General features: G+C 41.2%; 2 protein-coding genes across 12 annotated transcripts in view; one reads left to right on the top strand and one right to left on the bottom strand.

Annotated features, from left to right (window-relative positions):
* Nucleotides 1-3575: 3575 nt before the first annotated feature.
* Nucleotides 3576-9290, bottom strand: ANAPC13 (anaphase promoting complex subunit 13). Of its 3 annotated transcripts, none has more exons than XM_022582546.2 (3): nucleotides 9191-9290; nucleotides 7745-7870; nucleotides 3576-3757 (listed from the first exon to the last, which is right to left on the bottom strand). In XM_022582546.2, exons 2-3 carry the CDS (start codon nucleotides 7841-7843, stop codon nucleotides 3632-3634), a joined length of 225 nt encoding a protein of 74 aa, XP_022438254.1. In that variant the 5' UTR covers nucleotides 7844-7870; nucleotides 9191-9290; the 3' UTR covers nucleotides 3576-3631. The 3 variants fall into 3 exon arrangements, with proteins under 3 accessions (XP_022438254.1, XP_022438256.1, XP_089767245.1); XM_022582548.3 differs by lacking the exon at nucleotides 9191-9290 and adding an exon at nucleotides 8824-8920; XM_089911119.1 differs by lacking the exon at nucleotides 9191-9290 and adding an exon at nucleotides 8079-8655.
* Nucleotides 8985-21109, top strand: part of CEP63 (centrosomal protein 63) — a 76135-nt gene continuing 64010 nt past the window's right edge. Inside the window, exons 1-3 of one of the 9 annotated variants that reach the window (XM_022582536.3) lie at nucleotides 8985-9283; nucleotides 17388-17456; nucleotides 18392-18569. In XM_022582536.3, coding sequence (XP_022438244.1) covers nucleotides 17413-17456; nucleotides 18392-18569 — 222 coding nt within the window. In that variant the 5' untranslated portion in view covers nucleotides 8985-9283; nucleotides 17388-17412. Of the gene's footprint in view, nucleotides 9284-9318; nucleotides 9873-9894; nucleotides 17457-18390; nucleotides 18570-21109 lie in introns of those variants that run through there. The other 8 variants (XM_089911115.1, XM_089911118.1, XM_022582541.2 and 5 more) reach the window with 8 other exon arrangements.

The following is a 21109-nucleotide window of genomic DNA, read 5'->3' as shown; positions in this document are numbered from 1 at the left end:
TCTAAAACACAAAGAAGCACTCAGTTAACTGTATTATTGTTACTATATTAGTAAGAAGTGGGTTTAAGTTGGACTTCAAAGGATGGGCAGCTTCTGGACCAGATTCTCCATTTGCTAGAGGACAGAGGCTGCACCCAGAGTCGTGTGTCTGGCTCAGAGAATTTCCCCCTTGGTCACAGGTTAGCACTCACACTGGGCACCCGAGTCTCTTTTGAACCACACAACCACCATCCGGGGTGCTGGCTTCATGACACACACCTCTCACCTGGCACTTGTGGGCAACGACCTCTAAGGTACTCCAAGTCCCTCTACTGCCACCCCCATATTGCTGGTTCAAGCCATCATCATCCCTCACTTGAGCCAAGGCAAAGGTCTTCTGTCTTTCCACTTCTGTTCTTACCTGCTCAAACCCAGAGTGACTTAGGTTAAAAAAAAAAAGGTTAAAAAAAATAAAACCTGATTAGGCCACTCCTCTACCTCCTCCTGCCTCCCCACCCACCTTGTTCGGGATGCCAGCTCCACCTCTGAGCTTTATGCAATTTGCTCTTGGCCATCAATCCTCACCCCCTAATTCTTCCCCTGGCTACTCCTACCCATCCATCAGGTGTTGGCCCACAAACTCAAGGAGGGTACAGGAAATATCATGTTTTCTTATTTTCTTCAGAGCAAATTAAATCTTTTCGGCTCCATTCTGCTGTGCTGCAGGAGAAATTAGATCTGTGGTCCCTGAGGCATCCTTTCCTCTTTCAGGGTCTCACAAGCATTTAGGATGTTCATAAATGAGCTTGAAATTGGGCGAGGAGCTCTACTCTCCACTCCATCTGCGTCCCTGCTGCTATCCTCACTGTCAACTCTGAGGGGCCCTTGAAGGAGGTGGTTCCAGTGCTAGGGTGCCTTTGCCCAAGCTGGGAGACTCAGGTTGACTTCAGGTATCCTTTGGGGCACCCCCAAACCACGAGCTTCTGAAGTTCACCATCTCCCTGGGTATCACCAGCCACTGGGGCACAGACTTCCACTACTCCTAAGAGGATCCTCCTCTTCCTCCCTCCCCTGCTCCCCTAAAGGGGGTAGGGTTGGTTTTGAGCACATGCTCTCTGCTGTGAACAGGAAGCACTAAGGACCTGGCCGCTGCCTTGGACAATGGAAAAAATTCAAATACAATATATTTGAAATTATGTGCTATAAAAGCTACTTATCACAAAGTTTTGCTGTGATTATCTAATCTAAATCAGGTCCCCAGTCATACTCCCTATACCCTGCAATAGTCACTGCTGGGGCCCAGATCCCCTTTGCCCCATCTGTCTGTGCACCCATTCCCTGACTGTGTTGGCTGCCAGGAGATACACTGTTCCCTGGAGAGCCCTGGCCCCTGGCAATGCCTGGTTATGCCCTCCCTGGGGGACGGAGGGAGGGCAGAGCCAATGGCTGACCACCGCATACTCAACGCGAAGGCCTAGGATCTTGCTTCAAGGTGGGAAGACTCTTGGTAACATCGTGCTCTGTAGCTCCTGTGGGATCAGGCAGAGGCCAGACTCCAGCTGAAGCCACATCTTTGCTCAGGTTCTCCCCCTGCCCTACCCTGCTTCCCTCACAGATTTCTCCTGAGCGCACAATCTCAATAAATTCCTTGCACAAGAAACTGCTTCAGATTTTGCTTCCAGGAACCTAAGGGGCATCTTCTATTTTTTCTTCCTAGCATGTGTCACAATTTAAAATCAGAGATTTGTATGTCTATTGGTTTAATGCTTGTTTCCCTCACTAAATGAAGGCAGAAGCCATACTTATTTTGTTCACTGCCATATTCTCAGCACCAAGTGAGGCGCCTCCCATAGAGGAGAGCAACACACATGCTTTGAACTCGAAAGTTACAGGAACAAAGGCACAGGAACCAACTGGAAAGCTACAGGGACACAGCCTCTGAGCCTCCCTCTGCAGACACTTTCCTCCTTGGGTATTCTGGCACATAAGGTTGAAAAGGCACCCTACAATGGCAGCCTAGCATCTCTTGTGCCCATGATCCTCAAGCCAGTCCTAGATGGGCAGATTCCAAAGCTGCAGTTGACAATTTGGCCCAGAATTTGTCACCTAATTCCTCACATGAGCTATGGCTGTCACCACATCACAGGTCACAAACTTGGCGTGGGGGCAGTTCTCAGATAAGGGTCACAAGCCAAGCAGATAAACCAACAGCTGCCTGTCTTACAAGCCTAATTCTGATTCAGCTGAAATCCAGACAGCTTTCATATTTACTGTTCCACCAATACCCCTGGGAAAGGCTGGGTCCACAAGCATGGATGGATTCATATGAACATCTCCTAATATCCAGATGTCAGTGTTTTAGGTATTATACACCACAAATAAAGTTGTAGTAAAGCCCTCATTTAACTAGAACATGGAAGAACTGTGGAATTTTAGGTACTTTAATTTTTTGAAAAGCTTTGTTCTCTTTCGGTATAAAATGTTTTTTTTGAACATCGTAATTCTCTTTTCTACTGGGTTGTCTGTCTTCAGTTATTGAGGGGCTGCTGACTTGGGGTCTTTATTCTGAGATAAATGACTTCTAGGCAAGTCACTGATCCACAGGGAGATCAGCCTGGGTGTGTCTCGATGTCAGGTGAGTTGTTACAACCATGTTTCTGATCGAAACCCTAAAATCGGCTCATTTGTTTTGTAGTACACTTCCTACTCCTAAAAGGTATGTAAATAAAATGACCCAGTTAAAAAAACGATGAGAAGAGAAATTTCAATTATTCAGTGTTTCCAGTTTTTCAGTGAGGGATACAGATGTAAAAGCCAGGGCCTCTTCCCACAGAATTTACAATCTGGGGAGAGAATAAAAGAGATACCACATAAAACAGGCAAAGAATTCTAGGAGATAATGTCCATCAAGGCGTTTTCCAAAATACAAGTTATTTCACAAATGTGCAACTAAATATTGATTCCATGGTGCTTCAGTTATATCTGAAAGGGCTTTGAGAAAATAAGAAATCCTGTTACTGGATAAAACTAATGGTCTATCTCGCCTTTCTAGCGGCACCAAAGGAAGCTGTAGGGAGAGCAGGGGTTAACGGTCAAGATAGCTTTTAATTTGTAAATTTATCCAAAGTTTGAAAATATCATGGGGAATCTTAGGAATCCCAGTAGTCAGTGAATGGGCCATCTATACGTCCATTACATCTACAGACTCCACACACACCCACTCAGATGATTCTCAGAATGGGGGTACATGAGAAGTTAATTCTCATGTCTGGCTTCGTTGTTCTTCGCCTTTCCCTCTCATATCTTCAATCACCTGTGTCACAGGACATATATAAGTAGTTGGGAAGCGTTAAACTCTGACAGTAAAGCAAAATCAGAGTTAAAGGCAAATGTTTAATCAATCATGCTCAAATACTAGCTAGTCAATGAAGAACTTTAGGTTCAAAGGGCCAGATATTCTGCAATCCCAAGAAATCGCAATCAGCTTCTGGTTCGGGTTGAGTATTTTCACACTGCATTTTGTGGCCACAAAATTAGTTGTACATTTTTGAGCGTTGATCTAACACTAAAAGACTCAAATTAGGAGGCTGAAAGAAAACATTTTGTATCTGTGTATTTAAAAAAAATCTGTGGATGAACAAGGAGCCAGGCGTCAGTTTCCAATGGGGGGAACGTTCTCATGGAGGTACTGTAAGGCCAAGTCAGTCCACTTCATTTCTTGTTCTTTAACAGATTCTGTGGTGCCGCCATTGTCCTGTTCAGGTTCAGGAAGCTCATTCTGAAAAGGTACAATGGACATTCAGGACGATGTCACACTCTATGTTAACAAGCCCCTTAAAACTCAAAAGCACTTGGAATTAAAACCTGTGAGTTCCTAGAAACAGGCAGCATAGAAGCATATCCTATGGAAATAGCTAGAAAATAAAAAATGTGAGGAAACATCACAAGCCTCGCTCAAACGTGCCTCATCCGTCTCCAGCCGGGAGTGATGGCATTATGACTCTGGTACTTGTGTGGCAGGCAGCGTGGCAGAAGGCTCAGGACACAGGCTTCTGGGAGCCACTGGGATCCAAGGCCATGACTCCACCATTTGTTGGGTTACTCAGGCAAGGTATTCAGACCCTTGCAGCCTTTGCTTCCTCTTAGGCAACGAGAGAAAAAAGTAGTCACCATCTCACAGGACTGCTGTGAGGGCTAAATGAGGAAATGCAGGTCAGGTGCCCAGCACTGCATGGGGTATCCAGTGCAAGGACTAACTGTCATCCTTACTAGTGGCTAGGAACACTGAAAAGAGCCAGTACTAAATCTTTTTTTGGGAAGGCTGCTTTATAGAATACCACATTTGCTGGCATGTTCCTTAAGCACAAGAAAGGTATTCAACAACGATCCTGTATCCAATGTGCCTATATTATAATGGAGGTAGGAGCACTGAAAATGTAACACAATAGATGAGGCTTCCCCCTAGTGGTGGAGCAGGGCAACATAAAACAACATAGCCTACCCGCAACTTTCTTAAAATGGTAAGCCATGGGCCACACTTAGTGTAGAATCTGGGGAATTTTTTTATATATTTCGAGCTTTACTGAGATTTAATTTACATATAACATTGTGTAAGTTTAAAATGTACAATGTGATGATTTGATACACATATATATTGTGAAATGATTACTGCAATAAGGTTAACACATCCATCACCTTGCACAGTTCACCATTTTTTGGCGTGTGGTGAGAAGTTTTTGATAGTTTCCTTGTATTTTAAATTTAAATTTATTACTACTGGAACTCTGTTTCGTACTAGAATTCACTGATACCAATATATTTCTTTTCAGTTATCTGAATTTAGACTTTTTTTGCTGTACATGGGCCTCTCACTGCTGTGGCCTCTCCCGTTGCGGAGCACAGGCCCCGGACGCACAGGCTCACCGGCCATGGCTCACGGGCCCAGCTGCTCCGCGGCATGTGGGATCCTCCTGGACCGGGGCACGAACCCGCTTCCCCTGCATCGGCAGGCGGACTCTCAACCACTGCGCCACCATGGAAGTCCGACTTTTTTTTAAGGGTAGCAAACTATTATTCAATATCTAGACTTATGATTTCCCACTGGACTCCAATGTGCAGTATATGAATATAATAACTTTTTTCCTTCAAAGTGATGTTCAATATGAATAAAATGATTTAATTACAATATGTACAAGTATGTTTGAATCACATCTTGCTCTACAAATACTCAGATTCAAACATACTTGTACAAATTGAAAGGAACTACCATTTTCTCTAAAGCAATATCGCAAAGAGAAAGTTTTGTTTCAGTAACTACTTACAGCTGACAAAGCATAAACAAGTCCTTGGTTAATCAATTATTTAATTCAGATATTATTTAATTTCATCTTGTTCTAAAATAACACGTTTTTCATTTGGTCACTATTGTCTCTTGCAATGAATGCCAACATATAAAATTGCATATATGCCTGGAAAACAAACACAAAGTATCATAAAGTATCGTGAACATAGCAATCATCTATTGTGGGGTACTGCAAAAACGGCCACAATTCTTTGTAGCCACTCCTATGAAAAGGCACTGTCTATTTCCCCAATCTTGCATTGGGACTGATCATGTGACTTCTTGGCCTAGGCTCCATGAAGCCTTGCAGTTTCCTCTCATGCTGCTCTTAGAACCCTAAAATGATTGTGAAGTCTGGGCTAATCTGCAGGATCATGAGACTGTGGCCTAGTCAGCTCATCATCCCAGCCTCCAGCCAGCCTGCTGGCCGACTGCAAAACACCACCAAGTCCAGCAGAGATCAACCGAGCTGGCAAAGATCACAAGACTCTCTCAGCTGAATGACAAAATCACGACATAAATAACGGCTGTTTTAAGCCACTATGTTTTGGGGTTATTTGTTAGGCAGCAACAAAAGCTAATGACACAAACATTGCCTTAGAATCACAAGTCCTGGGAAAAAACACAGATTAGCAACAGGGCCAGGCTACAACTTGGAAGTCAGCATGGAAATCTTCCTCTCCCTCAACCCCTTCCACACAAATGGTCCCCAAATCCTGCTATTAGTATGTCCAGAATTCAGCAATTCCCCTCCACTTTCTTGCTTTTGTTTAGGTCCTCCTCCCTTGTCTAGACACTGCATTAGCTTTCTAATTGGTCTCTTTGCTCTGTCACTGGCCCCTTTCTCCTTGACACACATTCTCTAACAATGCTGCTAAACTGATTTTCTAATATATTTGAGCGTGGCAGATCTCTACTTTGGAGACCACTCACTCCTGGATATCCTCAGGATGAGGGCTAAGCATGGCATCAAATGCTCCTCTCAAAATTGGGTCCAAGACCAACTTTTCTCCCTACCTTTTATGAGAAGTATATCCTCCATCCACACTGAATTGCCTCACCATCTCCCAAAGCAGTTTAAAACTCTGAGCCTTTGCACATCTGTCCCCTCTGCTGGTTGGCCCCTGTCTACCCTCACTAAACCTCTTTTCCTCCCTATGACCAGCTCAAATGTGATTTATCTCTCTGAAGTCCTTCCCGATGCCCACCAGGCAATCAGCCACTTCTTACACTACATAGCTGTTCACAACCCTCACTTAGAACACTTACTATTACAATTATTTATTGATATATGTTGCCTCTCTAGACTCTGAGGGGCAGAAACTGTACTTACGTTTACCAAGTCTTAAGGCACATAGTAGGCTTCAAGAATTGCTTGCGGAATGAAAGAACCACCACCGGACAGGATCTGGAGCCTCACAGACTTCGGTGTGAAGTCCAACTTATTGGCTACCAACTTTTGGGCAAGTTCCCCTCTTTGATTCTGTTTCCTTCCTATACAGTGGGCAGAACACAACCACCCTTGAAGGGTGTCTTAAGGATACAGATAATGTATGTCAGATTTCAACCTTGGTCTATGACACAAAACAGGTATTCAATAAATGGAACTATAATTCTCATTATGCTCTTTTGACTATTTTTCTAAACTTGAACTAAGCTGTTACTTGTTATTTGCTATGTTTATTATTCACTGAACATATTACCTCTTATTCTTAGATGAAAATGTAAATGGCAGCAGCACATGGTCTGCCTGCAAGCTCTATTTTATTAATGGCTCTTTGCAATTGGCAGGCTCTAAAGAAAAACAGTCTCTGTTCTCCTTGCTAGTCCTCTGTGACATAAATAGGATTTTTAATAAATATTTATTCAAGCAAAATGTTTAGGTCACTTATTACGTTAGGTTTAACAAACTCATTGCAGGAGAATTTTCCAGAGGTCAGGAAAGAAAAGAGCGTGATGGTCTAAATGCAAAAGAAGAAAAGCCAGTTCTCTTCCAAATATTTTCCAGGGAACCTAGAATAGGTATGTGTTCCAAAAATGTGAGTTTCTAAAAATGTCAACTGACAAACCACAGGTAAAGAAGAAATAAAGTGCATATGCCACTGCTTCTTATTCCTCCTCATTGTGTGCATTAAACTTTCATCATCCAGTTTACTAGCTTTGGTGTGGTAGACAGAACATGGCTCAGAAGACCTGGGTTCTAGTTCTGGAATGATCCCCTAACTGAGCTGGTCACGTCAGCCCTCTGAACCACATTTCTCTTCAAAGTCAAGCTAAGTGTTCTCCAGAAGCTTCTAGAGTTAGAGGACTCCACAGCTTTGATTTCTTTGCCTTACTAGTTTATTTGTCTTGATATCCTACCCCTACTAGGGTCTACCAGATCATACCTTTAACCTATCACCCTCAGCACAAATTACAGCCTACCAGTGGTATTGCAACATCCTCATAAGGCAGCTTGTCTTCTCGCCAAGCATCGTCAATCAAATCCAAGATCCTTCCATCTCTCTGTACCTCACTGTCCATTCTCCTGCAGCTTTGATCTTGCCAGATCTGTAAGCCAAAAAGATTATTTCTTAAACATGAAGACTGAGGAGATGATGTAATCTAGCAGTAGGGTTCTCCAGGCTTTTTAGCCTGGATGTGAATTGTGGCATGATATCACCCTGGGAAAGACTCATCTCATCTGGGTCAGGTTGCAGTTTATTTATAAGACCATAGTCCCTCCCAGCTGATTTTCCCAGTCACACACAGATTCCACCTTTCTGTAAAGTTTTCTCAGATCACTCCAGCTTCAGCACACATTCTGCCCTTGACCGGTTCCTTCTTGTCCTTATGATCCACTAAACAAGTTAGGTCGGCTTTATGACTGATTGCTCAGGCATTACTGTTTCCAATTGCTGTGTGTAAAATTTGTATCAGTGACTCAGCATAGCCTTCCCCAATCTGGCCTCAATCTTTTCCCACCTGTCCCTCTTCCAAACACCTCTAACCCTGTCACACTTTCCAACCTTTGCACTTAAAGTTCTCTTTGCCCCATCACTAATACCTACTCTTCCTTCCAAACTCAAAGTTGGGCGTCAGCTCATCGGGGTCAATATCCCATTTCCAGAATTAGGCGCTAAGGTGCCTTCACTCTTCAGGAGCTGGAAGGGTGGATAGCATAAGGCGTGCAATGACCAGGACACGGCCACCATCCCAAGCACTTTGCCACACTTGCCAGAACAAGCCATTACCACTTTCCTGAACAAAATTTTTTTTTACACGTGTGACTATCCCAATGCTTGGAATGCACGATCTTGTTCCTTTTTTCCCTAGCTAACCCTCAGTCAGTCTAAAAACTTAGCTCCCAGGTCGCCTCCTGCAGGAACTTTCTCTAAGCGCCAAGGAGAACGCGGTCCCCGCCCCTCCGCGGGCCCCATAGTTCCCTGGGCGCAGTGAATGGTCCCCATCGGGAGCTTGTTACATTGCCCGTCACAGGGTCTTCCCAGACAGGCGGTGCGTACGTTCTCCGGGGCAGGGCAGTTTTATCCATCTCTGTTTTAGAGCTCTGCAAACGTGTAGTTACAGCAGCAAAGCTAGAACTCCTTTTCCCGCGCTAAAAATGACCCTCGCAGGCCACCGCCATCCGTACAGGTGTGGGAGGCGGCCCCACAGCCGCGGCTTCCGGCCCGAGGCAGGATATACCAAATGCGGCAGCGGGGGAGGCCCAGGACCGCCGCGCAAGTCCCTTTCCACCCCTCCCAAGGTGCGGTGAGGGGAGTGGTTATGAGGATGAGGTTAAGAGAACGGCCTCGGCCAACAGGAGCAGCATAAGTCCGAACGCGCTCCCGCTTCTCCAAGACCTAGGCTAGGGGCGCGGGAAACCCTTACCAGCACCCGGCCCAGCGCGGCGCCCGCCTCCAGCGGACCACCCTCTCAGTGTCACGTGATCGACACGGTCTTCTCTCCGATCCCCAGATATGGGTGAGCCCATTTGCAGGCGCGGAGGGGGAGTCAGGGAGGATGTTGCTTCAATTAAAAGTGAGGGGGCAGTGGGCGGAACGAACGTGCAGACACTGTGGCTGGACGTTAGGTTGGCGGTGACGCGCGTGCGCGCCCCCGGCCGGAGGTAACGGCGGGAAGCTTCGGGGGCGCGCTCGCGGCATCCCCATAACCGCATGTGGGAACGTCGGACGAGAGAGGCGCGGCAGTGTCCACAGGCAGCTCTGGCTGCGGTGGGGCCGCGGCCAGTGCGGTCGTATGGCCTGGGGCCGGCTTCCTCAGCGGCCCGCTGGCCTCCAGGCTCGCCCCCGCCGGCCCGGGCCCGCCCCGGCGCCCCACCAATCGGCCTCGCAGCGGACGCGCTGCGGACCCGCGAAGCCAGATATGGCCTCCCCCACCGCACTGTTCGGCCCAGCCACGTGGTCAGCCCTTCCCCGGAGGCCGGGCCGGCGGGAGGGCTGCGGGGTGGGCGAGCTACTCATCTTCCCCGAGCGGAGTCGGCCGCGGGCCAGTCTTCCACTTCAGGGGAGAGACCCCCGGCCCAGCCCTCCCGCCTGGGCCGCCTCATCTGGTTAGCTTCCTAACATTGTTGAGACTTAGGTCTTTGATGGCAGGTGATAGCGGTTCATTTATGGGTGGGAAGTTTAGCAAGTTGTAAAAAGTGAGTTGACTTAAAAACCTTAATGTTAGTACATTAGGTACTGAAATGTGGCAGAAATCATGAAGGATTGAAGTTGGGGGACCCTGAACTTTTGGATTGCTCCATTCAAGTCAGGGATGGGAAATAGATAATGAAGTAAGGGAATAAAAGGAACGGGTTCTTAGAATACTTTAATCATGAAGGTATTTGAAGGCAGTAAATCTCGGCTCATAATGTGTTGTTTTGTTTTTTTAATGACTTACAACATCAGGGTAAAGATGAGCTTGCTCTCAGCGACTAGTCATCGTTTACAGTTAACAGCACTCTTACTTGCAGAGTAGTTTTCCTTGAGCCTTACAGACGATTCCTAAGCCAGTCTTAAATTTTTTTTTCTTCCTTTAATAAAAGCAGTATTGTAGGATTTGTGCCCTGTACTTATACAGTTCCCCACATGCTTGCATTTAATTTTATTTTCTAGATACGAAGAGGAAATCATAAGGATCGTTAACTACATGTTACCTTCAAATATTTTTATTTATATTGATCATAGCTGTAGCTTAATGATATAACAAAGGGTATGTATTTTCTTATTTGGAATGCAGTATCATCTTTAGGTTGATTTTTATCCTGAGCTTCTTGCCTTTTGACTATATCATTACCAGTGATCAGTATGGTAAGAATGACTGAAATTAAAGTGGGTTAGATATTTATAAACATTCAGTTACACTGCTCTTTAAAATGTATTCAGGTTTTAACAATTATTTGTAGTTATTGTATATGTTAATTGTACTGATGCCACTTGTCTCCCATTAAAAGGTAGAACACCTTTGCTTGTTCCTTCCTGTTCTCACTTATGTAGTAGTGGTGGCAGATGGTGACAGCGTCAGTGGTCCACTTTATCAGAGCTTCCTACTTCTAAACATATGTCAACTTGATTTGAAATTCAGCTAAAGCCAACATTGACCTGGGCTTCAGGAATTGAATTTTCGGTTTTTATGTTACTTTGGGTTTTTGTTCTTCAAGAACTAAGTTTGTGTTTTCAGTTTTACAAAACCACAGTATTGTCATCACATCTATGAAAATTAATAAAAATCCCATAATGTTAATATTCAGTCTGGGTTCAGGTTTCCCCACCTGTCCCATACATGTATTTTTATAAGTAGCTTGTTTGGATCAAAATCTCGTAGAGATCCACGTGTTGCATTGAGTTGATAACACCTTTTCAGTCTTTTTTAATATAGCAGTTTCATTGCCTCTCTTTTTTCCCTTAACATTCTAGATTTAGTTGATTGCATCCACATGGTATCCTTTAACTTGTACATCTATTCCCTTTATTCCCTCTAAACTGGTAGTAAGGTCTAGAAATGCACTGTCCAATATAGTAGCTATCAGCCATTGGTGGCTATTTAAATGAATTAAAATGAAATAAAGCTAAAAATTTCAGTTCCCTAGTTGCATTGGCAACATTTCAAGGGCCCAATAGTTTGGTGTATATGTAAAATATTTCCATAATTGCATAAAGTTCTGTTGAACAGCACTGGTCTAGAAGATTGATCAGATTCAACCTTGACTTTTTTTGTGGGGGTGAGGGCAGGGCAAAATTTCATTGGTGGTGCAAAACACTCCAGAGAGGCACATGATGTCTGAGTTTTCTCTCTGTGATTTTAAAATTGAGCATCATAGTGGGTTCAGGTGTTGTCAGCCCAGTCCATCCATCATGAAATTCTCCATGAGCCTTTCACTTAATGGTGAGATCCTTTCATGGATTTAGGTTGCCTGTATCCACTATTGCATCGGTGGTTGCAATACGGTGATTTTCTGATTCTGTCATTCCTCAGCATTTATTAGCTGGAAATTTTTTATGAATAAGAACTTTTTACTTCACCAGCTATTTGACTACCCCACCAGCTATTTGAAATACAGTTTGTATAGGAAAGGCAAGAAAAATGCTTAATTCTTTCCCTCTATTTTCAGAGCACAGTAATAAGTTGGTGGCCTGGCAACCTCAAAGGTAACCATGAGGGTTTTGCCTTTTTTTTTTTATCATCATGAAATTATAGACTTAAATATATTTAAACTGTTTCAACCTACTGCAGTCTTTTTGTTGGGGGGGTACTCAAGTTGTCCTGTTGTTGGCGAGTGGCAGCCTATTTAAGTTGGCTTCTGTCCACTTCGATACGACCAGTAATCTTTGAGAGTTTCCTTATTTTCTGGTAAAACATGTTCCTGGCTCATTTAAACATTTCTGGCCACCAAGAAGCCCTGGTTCCTTTCAGTGGGAGATGGTGTTTAGAGACCAGTCTGGGTGCTGAAGGTACTCTTGCTACTAGATTGGTCACTGGTTTTAGGATTTACAGTGGCCAAAATTAGGAAATATGTACATTTTTTATAAAGAGAAATATCCAGAATTCACAGTGCTATTTCCAATTTTATTTCATAGTTTTTTTTAAACACTTGATTTTATATTTGTATCTTTTTCTCATTTGCCTATTAACATACTTTTTCTGTATTATATATAATGCTTTCAAATTAATGATACCAATTTTACTATTAACAATACGATTCCTGAGTGATGTTTACGGTTTCTCTATAGTATGTTTTTGTCCTTAGTATATATCCCAGTTGGAATATGTACAGTAAAATTGTTGCATTTTAAAACCAGTGAAACAATTTGTTATATGGTAAGGGTGCCAACTTGATATCTAATTGATAGTTGATTTATTTCATTTTGTTTCCAATATTTTTGTTTGTTTGTTTGTTTTTGCGGTACGCGGGCCTCTCACTGTTGTGGCCTCTCCCGTTGCAGAGCACAGGCTCCGGACGCGCAGGCTCAGCGGCCATGGCTCACGGGCCCAGCCGCTCTGCGGCATGTGGGATCTTCCCGGACCGGGGCAGGCGGACTCTCAACCACTGCGCCACCAGGGAAGCCCCTGTTTCCAATATTTTTCAATACTGCTTTTTTTTTTCCAACTGGATTTCTTTCATTATATTATAAAACATTAGCATAGTGCCTATAAAACAAATAGCTGTTAAGGTATACATCCAGACAAGTTTAGCTTCCTGTTTTCTCTACCCTGACTATTTCCCATCCTTACAGGTATCATATTTACCAGCTTTGAGCTTGTCCTTCCAGAAGAACAAATACACTATATATATATTTATATATAATTATATATCCTTAATATATTCTGACATTTATATTATACATAACATGTATAATATATAATTTATATTTATGCAATATATATATATATAATATATATAGGTAAAAAGTCGGGTTTGCATATACTGTTTTCTATCTTGCTTTTTTCATCTAATATTATATGCCCTGTAGATCCCACCATAGAAGTATGTAGAGATCATTTTCCCTTTCACAGCTTCATAGTATTATTCCATTGGTGGATCAATATTCATTTGTGTTGTTTCCTACTCTTGCAAATAGTCCTGCAGTGTATATCCTTCTGCATGTATGGTTTTGTATTCTTGCCAACATATGTTTGGGATAGATTCCTAGAAGTGGCATTGTTGGATCAAAGGGTAAATGCATATATTTCAGTTGCTAAGTATTGCCAAAATTTCCTCTATAGTAGTTGTACCGTTTTGCATTCCTACCTACAGTGTATGTGAATGCCTGTTCCCATAGCCTTGTCATCAGAGTGCATTTTCAAACTTAATTTTTCATTAATCTAATACAGAAGAAAGGGTAACTCAGTGTAGTTTAAATTTGTTTCTCTTATTGTAAACAAGGTTGAGCATGTTTTCATATGTTTAAGGTCATTTGCATTTCTTTTTATGAGAACTCTTTGTTCATACCTTCTGCACATTTTTCTATAGATTTTTATTTTTCCTTCAGTTCTTAGAAGCTCTTTATATATTTGGTTAATTAACCCCTTGTGATAAAACTTTCAAGTAATGTTGTCATCTATCTTTCAGCTTTGCTTACAGCATTTTTCCCATGTAAAAGTGTAGTTTTGTCTACTAAGATTTCTTAGTTTTAGCCCCTTATTCTTTCTGGATTTTGAGTCATAGTTTGGACAGTGTTTTAAAATTTCATTTTTATTTTGGAAAATTTCTTTGATACTTTATCTGATAATTTTTTCCCTTAAATTTAAGCAGGAACCTTTCTGGGCAGTCATAAATGATATTGATTATTTATTGGAGCAGGCACAGTTTATCAGTCATAGTATATCTGTCATAGCCATAAATCTTTGTAATCACAGTAACACCAAGGCAGGTAAGGGACAAAGCATTGTTATCTTCCTTTAAATGAGACTTGATGAGTAGGCATATTCCTTCTCTTAGTACACATATCTAACCAGAGTTTTTATTTTCTTCCTGTGTCCCATTTTGTGAGTAATTTGATCTTGGGTGCATACTCTGGATATTTTTCCTGATCTGTAAAATAAAGAGGTTAAATTGGAGTCCTTTGGGTTCTTTCTAGCTCTTAAATTCCAATATGTTAATGAATATCAAAGATTTGCCCATTACTAGATACCCTCTTTGTTTTTTTTTATTTTGGTTGTGCTGGGTCTTCGCTGCAGCACGCGGGCTTCTCTAGTTGTGGTGTGCAGGCTTTAGTTGCCCTGCAGCTTGTGGGATCTTAGTTTTCCGACCAGGGATTGAACCCGCGTCCCCTGCATTGGAAGGCGGATTCTTAACCACTGGACCACCAGGGAAGTCCCTAGGTAACCTCTTTGGATTCTTTTTTCCTAAGATTTAAAGTATGTTTTCCCTGCTTCCCAGACTTGGTGAAAAAGCCTGTATTTCCTTTAACCATTTTATTCTAGATTTCACTGATTTAAAGTAGCCTTCATTCGAAACGAGAGTTTTAAATATAACTTCTGTTCGTTGATATCTTGGTCTAACTGCAGAAATGACTAAGAGTGTCCTGTACCAATTGTAGAGCTACACAGTTTCCATTTAACTACATTAACATTTCATGTTAGTGGCAAGGAGTAGCAGATTATCAAACAGTAATTGCTTAAATTTGTATTTATTTGGATAAAGAATAAATTTTATATACTTACCACATGGCACAGGCAAAAAAGAAAGCAAGTGGTGTAGTGCATGGAGCTGAATGAGGGTCAGGTTGGTTAGGAAAGGAGTCAGTGATATAGCTATGAGAAACTCGGATGAGAAAAGTCCACAGAAGATCTGAGTCCTTGATATTTACCTGATCCTCAGGAATGAGAAATGATGGTGTTTGTCAGCTGCTCGAGGAGATGGTGAAAGTATTGTTAAAAGATCATTATATATTAGTAAGATTATTTTCCACAGAGAATGTTACTGGTTCCTCCCCACCCCATCCCCACTTTTTTTTTTTTTTTTTTTGCGTTACGCGGGCCTCGGACCGGGGCACGAACCCGTGTCCCCTGCATTGTCAGGCGGACTCTCAACCACTGCGCCACCAGGGAAGCCCCTCCCACCTTTTTTTTAAAAAAACAGAGATCTCCTTAACTAAGTCTTAGACCATCATTTTAATTTCTGAAATGGCTATTTTCCCCTATGTGGACTATTTTCACTGTTGTGCTACTGCCACCTGGTGGCCATGGTGGTGACATCATAGTTAAGTTTGTATATTTTTTCCTGTGTCCAGACTTTTCAATTTGGTTTGATTTTGTTTATGCCAAGAACACATTATTAAATAAAAAGAAGATATGCTGATGTATTTTAAGATCTGGAATACTGTAAAATATATAAAGATTGCACATTGGCTGGAACTTAGGAGTCACATTGCCTAGGTTTGAATCCTAGGACTGTGGTTTGTAGTTTACCATAATCAAGTTATTTAACCCTCTGAGCCTCAGTTTCCTCAAAGTAATAGTAGTTATGTTTTAAAATTGTTATGAAGATTGAATTTGACAATATAGACAGGCAGAACAGTTGAGCATTCAGTGACTTAGCTTCTATTATAAATATTACTAATTACTAAATAATATCATCCAGAAAATATATTAATGTATTGTATGTTACTAAATCTGTTTCTAATATATATTACTAAATGTATTTTTTAAGAATAACATGACCTAAAGGAGTATAATTTTACTAATGATAGTTTTGAATAACTGTAGTAGCTCTGTCCTTAGGAAGAGCACTTTCCTATGTATTTAATAAATATCCATGTAGAGTTGTCAGGAGCATGGTGCAGAATATATGTAATTGGCTATTAGAATCCCATTAAAAAGCTGGAAGAAACCTTGGAGATTATATAGATCATGCTTCTTACTTTATAGAGGCAAAAACTGAAGTCCAAGGACACAAAGCTACTTAGTTGCAGAGCAGGACTCTATCCTGGGTTTCCATATACATGGTACTGTGTGAACTGTGTACTGCCTCTCAGTTCCCTAGAGTGGATCAAAACACAGAATCTGTGTCCTCTTGTAATTGACTGTATCATTGTTTGAAAGAAAGTGGAAAAGACCATGAAAACATTTTTCTTTAGGTTTTTATTTTGTCTAATGTTGGTGTAATACAAAGGATAAACCAGCTGGAAAGAAATCCTCTCTGCCATATGTGTGCGTGAACAGTTATTTAGTACTCCTGTTAGTAACTTTAGAAATAGATGCAAGTAACGTGTAGTGGTTGTATTTTGCAGTCTTCTCATTCTCCTGTGTCTTTGTTTTATCTCCCTTCCCTTCTTTCTCTGCTAGACTGTTCTCTGCAGTTCTCCAGCTATGACCAGTTTGCATAGGGGAATAGGTGAAAAGGGAGGGGAATTGAGATACATTAAGCCAAAAGCATTCAGCACAGGCCAGGCTGAAATGCTACTCTAAGCCCTGGAGCTGCAGGTGTGAAAAAAACTGGTTTTCTACCCTTGACGGTTGAATAGTAGGGGAAAAAGGTGTGCAAAAGGACATTTCCAGGGTGGTGTAACTCCTATGAAAGAACCTGTTAAGGACTGGGAGCAATGAAGTGCAGAGGAGGGAGGGCCCACGTAGCTGCCTCTTAGGTGAGGGAGGGTGTTCTAGGAGCTTCATGGGCCTGTCATCTAGCCGGTGAGTAGGATCTCCCGTGATGGGCCAAGAAGTTGAAGCGCAGGGCATTTAACCTTTTTACAATATCTCTTTAAAAGAAGCTACACGTTTCCTCTGACCTCTCAATTTGTTAGTGTCACTGTTCCTCTGTTGCTAGCACCCCATCTCCACCCAGGCCCACTCTTACATGAGGAAGTAGGGACGTGACAGTGAGGTATTTGATTTCAATCGTGCAGGGGGAGTGTCAGTGGCAATTCAGATCATTTTAAATTGTTTTGTTTTAGTCTGAAATGTATTTGGTTCTAGTATTTCTTGAAGAGATATTTCTTGACTGCTTCTACAGTCATCTTAAGAAGTGCTGCATTTTCTCATTGTTATTTGTATGCTTTCATTCACATTCTTAAGTTTGTAAGTTGGAATGTTAGAACATAAAAAATGAATTTTCTCCTGACAGAGTTCTTTGCTTTCCCAGTTGCCAAAACAAAGGGGATTTGGCGATGGAGGCTTTGTTGGAAGGAATACAAAATCGGGGACATGATGGGTAAGTTTGCTTTGACCTTAAGCTTCTCACTGAGTTGAAAAAGCATGTCTGTTATGCCTCTGACCATTTTGTGCTTTGGGTACAGAAGCAGAAGTGTGACCAAAATCTAAGCTGATCCATGTCGTGTTTGTGGACAGTCTCTCTCCTTGGGGTGTTTCCCTCATCTCAGCAGTGTGAAGCTGGATGCTTACTATCATCCCAGTTAAATTTTCTGCTTTTAAAAAGCAAAAGGCTATAGAGGTTTTGTGACACTAAGAACAAATGCTTTTTTTTTTTAAAGTATTTAAGCCTTAGGAGTTATCTCTCTGTGGCCATTCCCGGAAATCTCTGAATCCAATACATCTGTGTCCACTTCTGTTTCTACCTTTGTGACATTTGGCATCTCCAGAAACATTGAAGGACATCAGTAAGTTTACAACAATAAGATAGGATGCGGTAAGTTTCTAATAATAAGTTGGAAAGAAATAGTTGGAATAAATTTGGCTCAAGGATGGAGGTTCTTAAAACAGCTCTTAAAATTGTATTGTCATTTTCCCAATAGCCTACTTGTTTCCAAAGCTTTTTATTTTGTTTGACTAGCTGAGAATGTGACATATGCTTGCCTGGATTCTTCCTGAAAGCTTCCCTAAAATGTTACAGAAGAGGTAGTTGTTGGTTGTGGAAGTCTCACTCACAAACCAGACTTCAAACATAAACCTTGCGTTTGACTAGTTGACTTAGGCTTTAGGTTGGCTACTGGAGGAAGACAGACTTCCGTGGAATAAGTGATCATCTTATGTGAGCATTAAAAGGAAAAGCTCAGAGATCCTGTTCTCTGCTTCTGATTATTTGTTCCACGTCAGGTAGCTTTACATCTGCTATATTTTTACATGTGAAAGATGAAAAGCCACTTGGAGATATGTTCTATGTTCTTAAGGGTCTGTCCTTATTTATAGGGGATTTTTGACATCCTGTGAAGCAGAACTACAGGAGCTCATGAAACAGATTGACATAATGGTAGCTCATAAAAAATCTGAGTGGGAAGGACAGACACATGTTCTAGAAACTTGCTTGGACAACCGTGAACGGGAACTGAAGGCTCTCAGGAGTCAGGTGGATATGAAACACAAAGAGGTAAAGCAGATGATTTGCTACTCTTTTTGATATTTTCACCTCACCTTTTATAATAAATATGTTTCTTAAATATTTGTTGAAGAAAGCATTTAAAAAATTTTGAATTCAATTTATTTAAAACAAAACAAAACACAGTTCACCCATTTCTCCCATCCCCTGATCCAAGCCTTGTCTCTTGCAGCCACCAATCTGTTCTCTATATCTATGAGCTTATTTTTTGTTTGTTTCTGTGGATTCTACATGTAAGGGAGATCATACAATATTTGTCTTTCTTTGTCTGAATTATTTCAGTTAGCATAATGCCTTCAAGGTCTATCCATGCTGTGGCATATGGCAACTTTTTTTTTATGGCTGAATAATATTCTTTATATATGTGTATGTGTACCACAGTTTCTTTTTTTTTTAAAATAAATTTATTTATTTATTTTATTTTTGGCTGTGTTGGGTCTTTGTTTCTGTGCGAGGGCTTTCTCTAGTTGCGGCAAGCGGGAGCCACTCTTCATCACGGTGTGCGGGCCTCTCACTGTCGCGGCCTCTCTTGTTGCGGAGCACAGGCTCCAGACGCGCAGGCTCAGTAGTTGTGGCTCACGGGCCCAGTTGCTCCATGGCATGTGGGATCTTCCCAGACCAGGGCTCAAACCCGTGTCCCCTGCACTGGCAGGCAGACTCTCAACCACTGCGCCACCAGGGAACCCCCCCACAGTTTCCTTATCCATTCATTCATCAATAGATACTTAGGTTGTTTCTAAGTATCTTTGTTATTGTAAATGAAGCTGCAGTGAACAGGGGGGTGCATATATCTTTTTGAATTAATTTTTTTTTTGTTTTCTTCAGATAAATACCCAGAGTGGAATTACTGGATCATATGGTAGTTCTATTTTTAATTTTTTGAGGCATCTCCATACTATTTTCCATAATGGTTGCACCAACTTAACATTCTCAACCAAGTGTACAAGGGTTCCCTTTTGTCCACACCCTTGCCAACGCTTGTTATTTGTTGTCTTTTTGATACTAGCCATTCTGCAAGGTGTGAGTTGATATCTCTGTGGTTTTGATATGCATTTCCCTGATGATTAGTGATGTTGACCATCTTTTTCATGTACCTGTTAGTCATCTGTATGTCTTCTTTGGAAAAATGTCTGTTTGGATCTTCTGTCCATTTTTTCAGTGGATAGTTTGTTTTTTTGCTATTGAATTGTAAAAGTTCTTTGTATATTTTGAATATCAGCCCCTTGTCAGATACATGATGTGCAGTTATTTTCTCCCATTCAATAAGTTGCCTTTTCATGTTGTTGATGATTTACTTTGCTGTGTAGAAGCTTTTTAGCTTGATGTAGTCCCCCTTATGTAGTTTTGCTTTTGCTGCTTTTACTTTTTTTGCTTTTGCTTTTGGTGCAGATTCAAAATATCATCACTAAGACCTATATCAAGGAGCTTACTGCCTATGTTTTCTTCTAGGAGTTTTATGGTTTCAGGTCTTATGTTCAAGTCTTTAATCCATTTTGAGTTAATTTTTGTGAATGGTGTAAGATAGTAGTCCAGCTTCATTCACTTGCATGTGGCTGTCCAGTTTTCCCAACATCATTTATTGAAGAAACTGTCCTTTCCCCATCGTATATTCTTGGTTTATTTGTCATAAATTAATTGACCATATATGTGTGGGTTTATTTCTGCGATCTCTATTCTCTGTTCTGTTCTATCGATCTAAGTCTCTGTTTTTATGCCAATACAGTACCATTTGTATGTAATAATAGCCTTATAATATACTTTGAAGTTAGAGAGTGTGGTGCCTCCGGCTTTGTTCTTCTTTCTCAAGATTGCTTTGGTTATTCAGTTCCATGCAAGTTTTAGGATTTTTTGTTTTATTTGTATGAGAAATGCCATTGGAATTTTGATAGGGATTGCATTGAATCTGTAGATTGCTTTGGATAGTATGGCAGTTTTAACAATATTGATTCTCTCAATCCATGAGCATAGAATATCTTTCCACTTATTTGTGTCTTTTTCAGTTTCTTTCATTAATGTCTCGTAGTTTTCAGTATACAGATCTTTCACCTCCTTGGTTAAATTTATTCCTAGGTATTTTATTCTTTTTGATGCAGTTGTATATGGGATTGTTTTCTTAATTTCTCTTTTTGATAGTTAGTTATTATTTAAAAAATAGATTTTTGTGTATTCATATCGTATCCAGTAACTTTATTGAATTCATTTATTAGTTCTGTTAGTTTGTGATAGAGTCTTTAGGGTTTCCTAGCTATTTTCATGTGATCTGCAAACAGTGAGTTTTACTTCTGCCTTTTCAATTTGGATGCCTTTTATTTCTTTTTCTTGCCTAACTATTCTGGCTGGTATTTCCAATACTATGTTGAATAAAAGTGGTAAGAGTGGACATCCTTGTCCTGTTCCTGACCTTAGAGGAAAAGCTTTGAGCTTTTCAACATTGAGTATGATTTAGCTGTAGGCTTGTCATATATGACCTTAACTATGTTGAGGTATGTTTCCTCTATACCTGCTTTTTTGAGAGATTTGAGATTTTATTA

Source organism: Delphinapterus leucas, chromosome 4, assembly GCF_059928025.1.
Source record: "Delphinapterus leucas isolate spDelLeu-1000000601 "Yukka" chromosome 4, BTC_Dleu_Yukka2, whole genome shotgun sequence".
In the NCBI taxonomy this organism is placed as follows: domain Eukaryota; kingdom Metazoa; phylum Chordata; class Mammalia; order Artiodactyla; family Monodontidae; genus Delphinapterus; species Delphinapterus leucas.
This window is presented reverse-complemented; position numbering and strand designations above follow the sequence as displayed.

Excerpts from the sequence above, each read along its gene's own strand:
- ANAPC13 (XM_022582546.2), bottom strand. The coding sequence starts at position 7,843 with ATGGACAGTGAGGTACAGAGAGATGGAAGGATCTTGGATTTGATTGAC. Across the intron at positions 3,758-7,744 it reads AGGATGTTGCAATACCACTG|AATGAGCTTCCTGAACCTGA; the intron begins GTAGGCTGTAAT and ends GTACCTTTTCAG.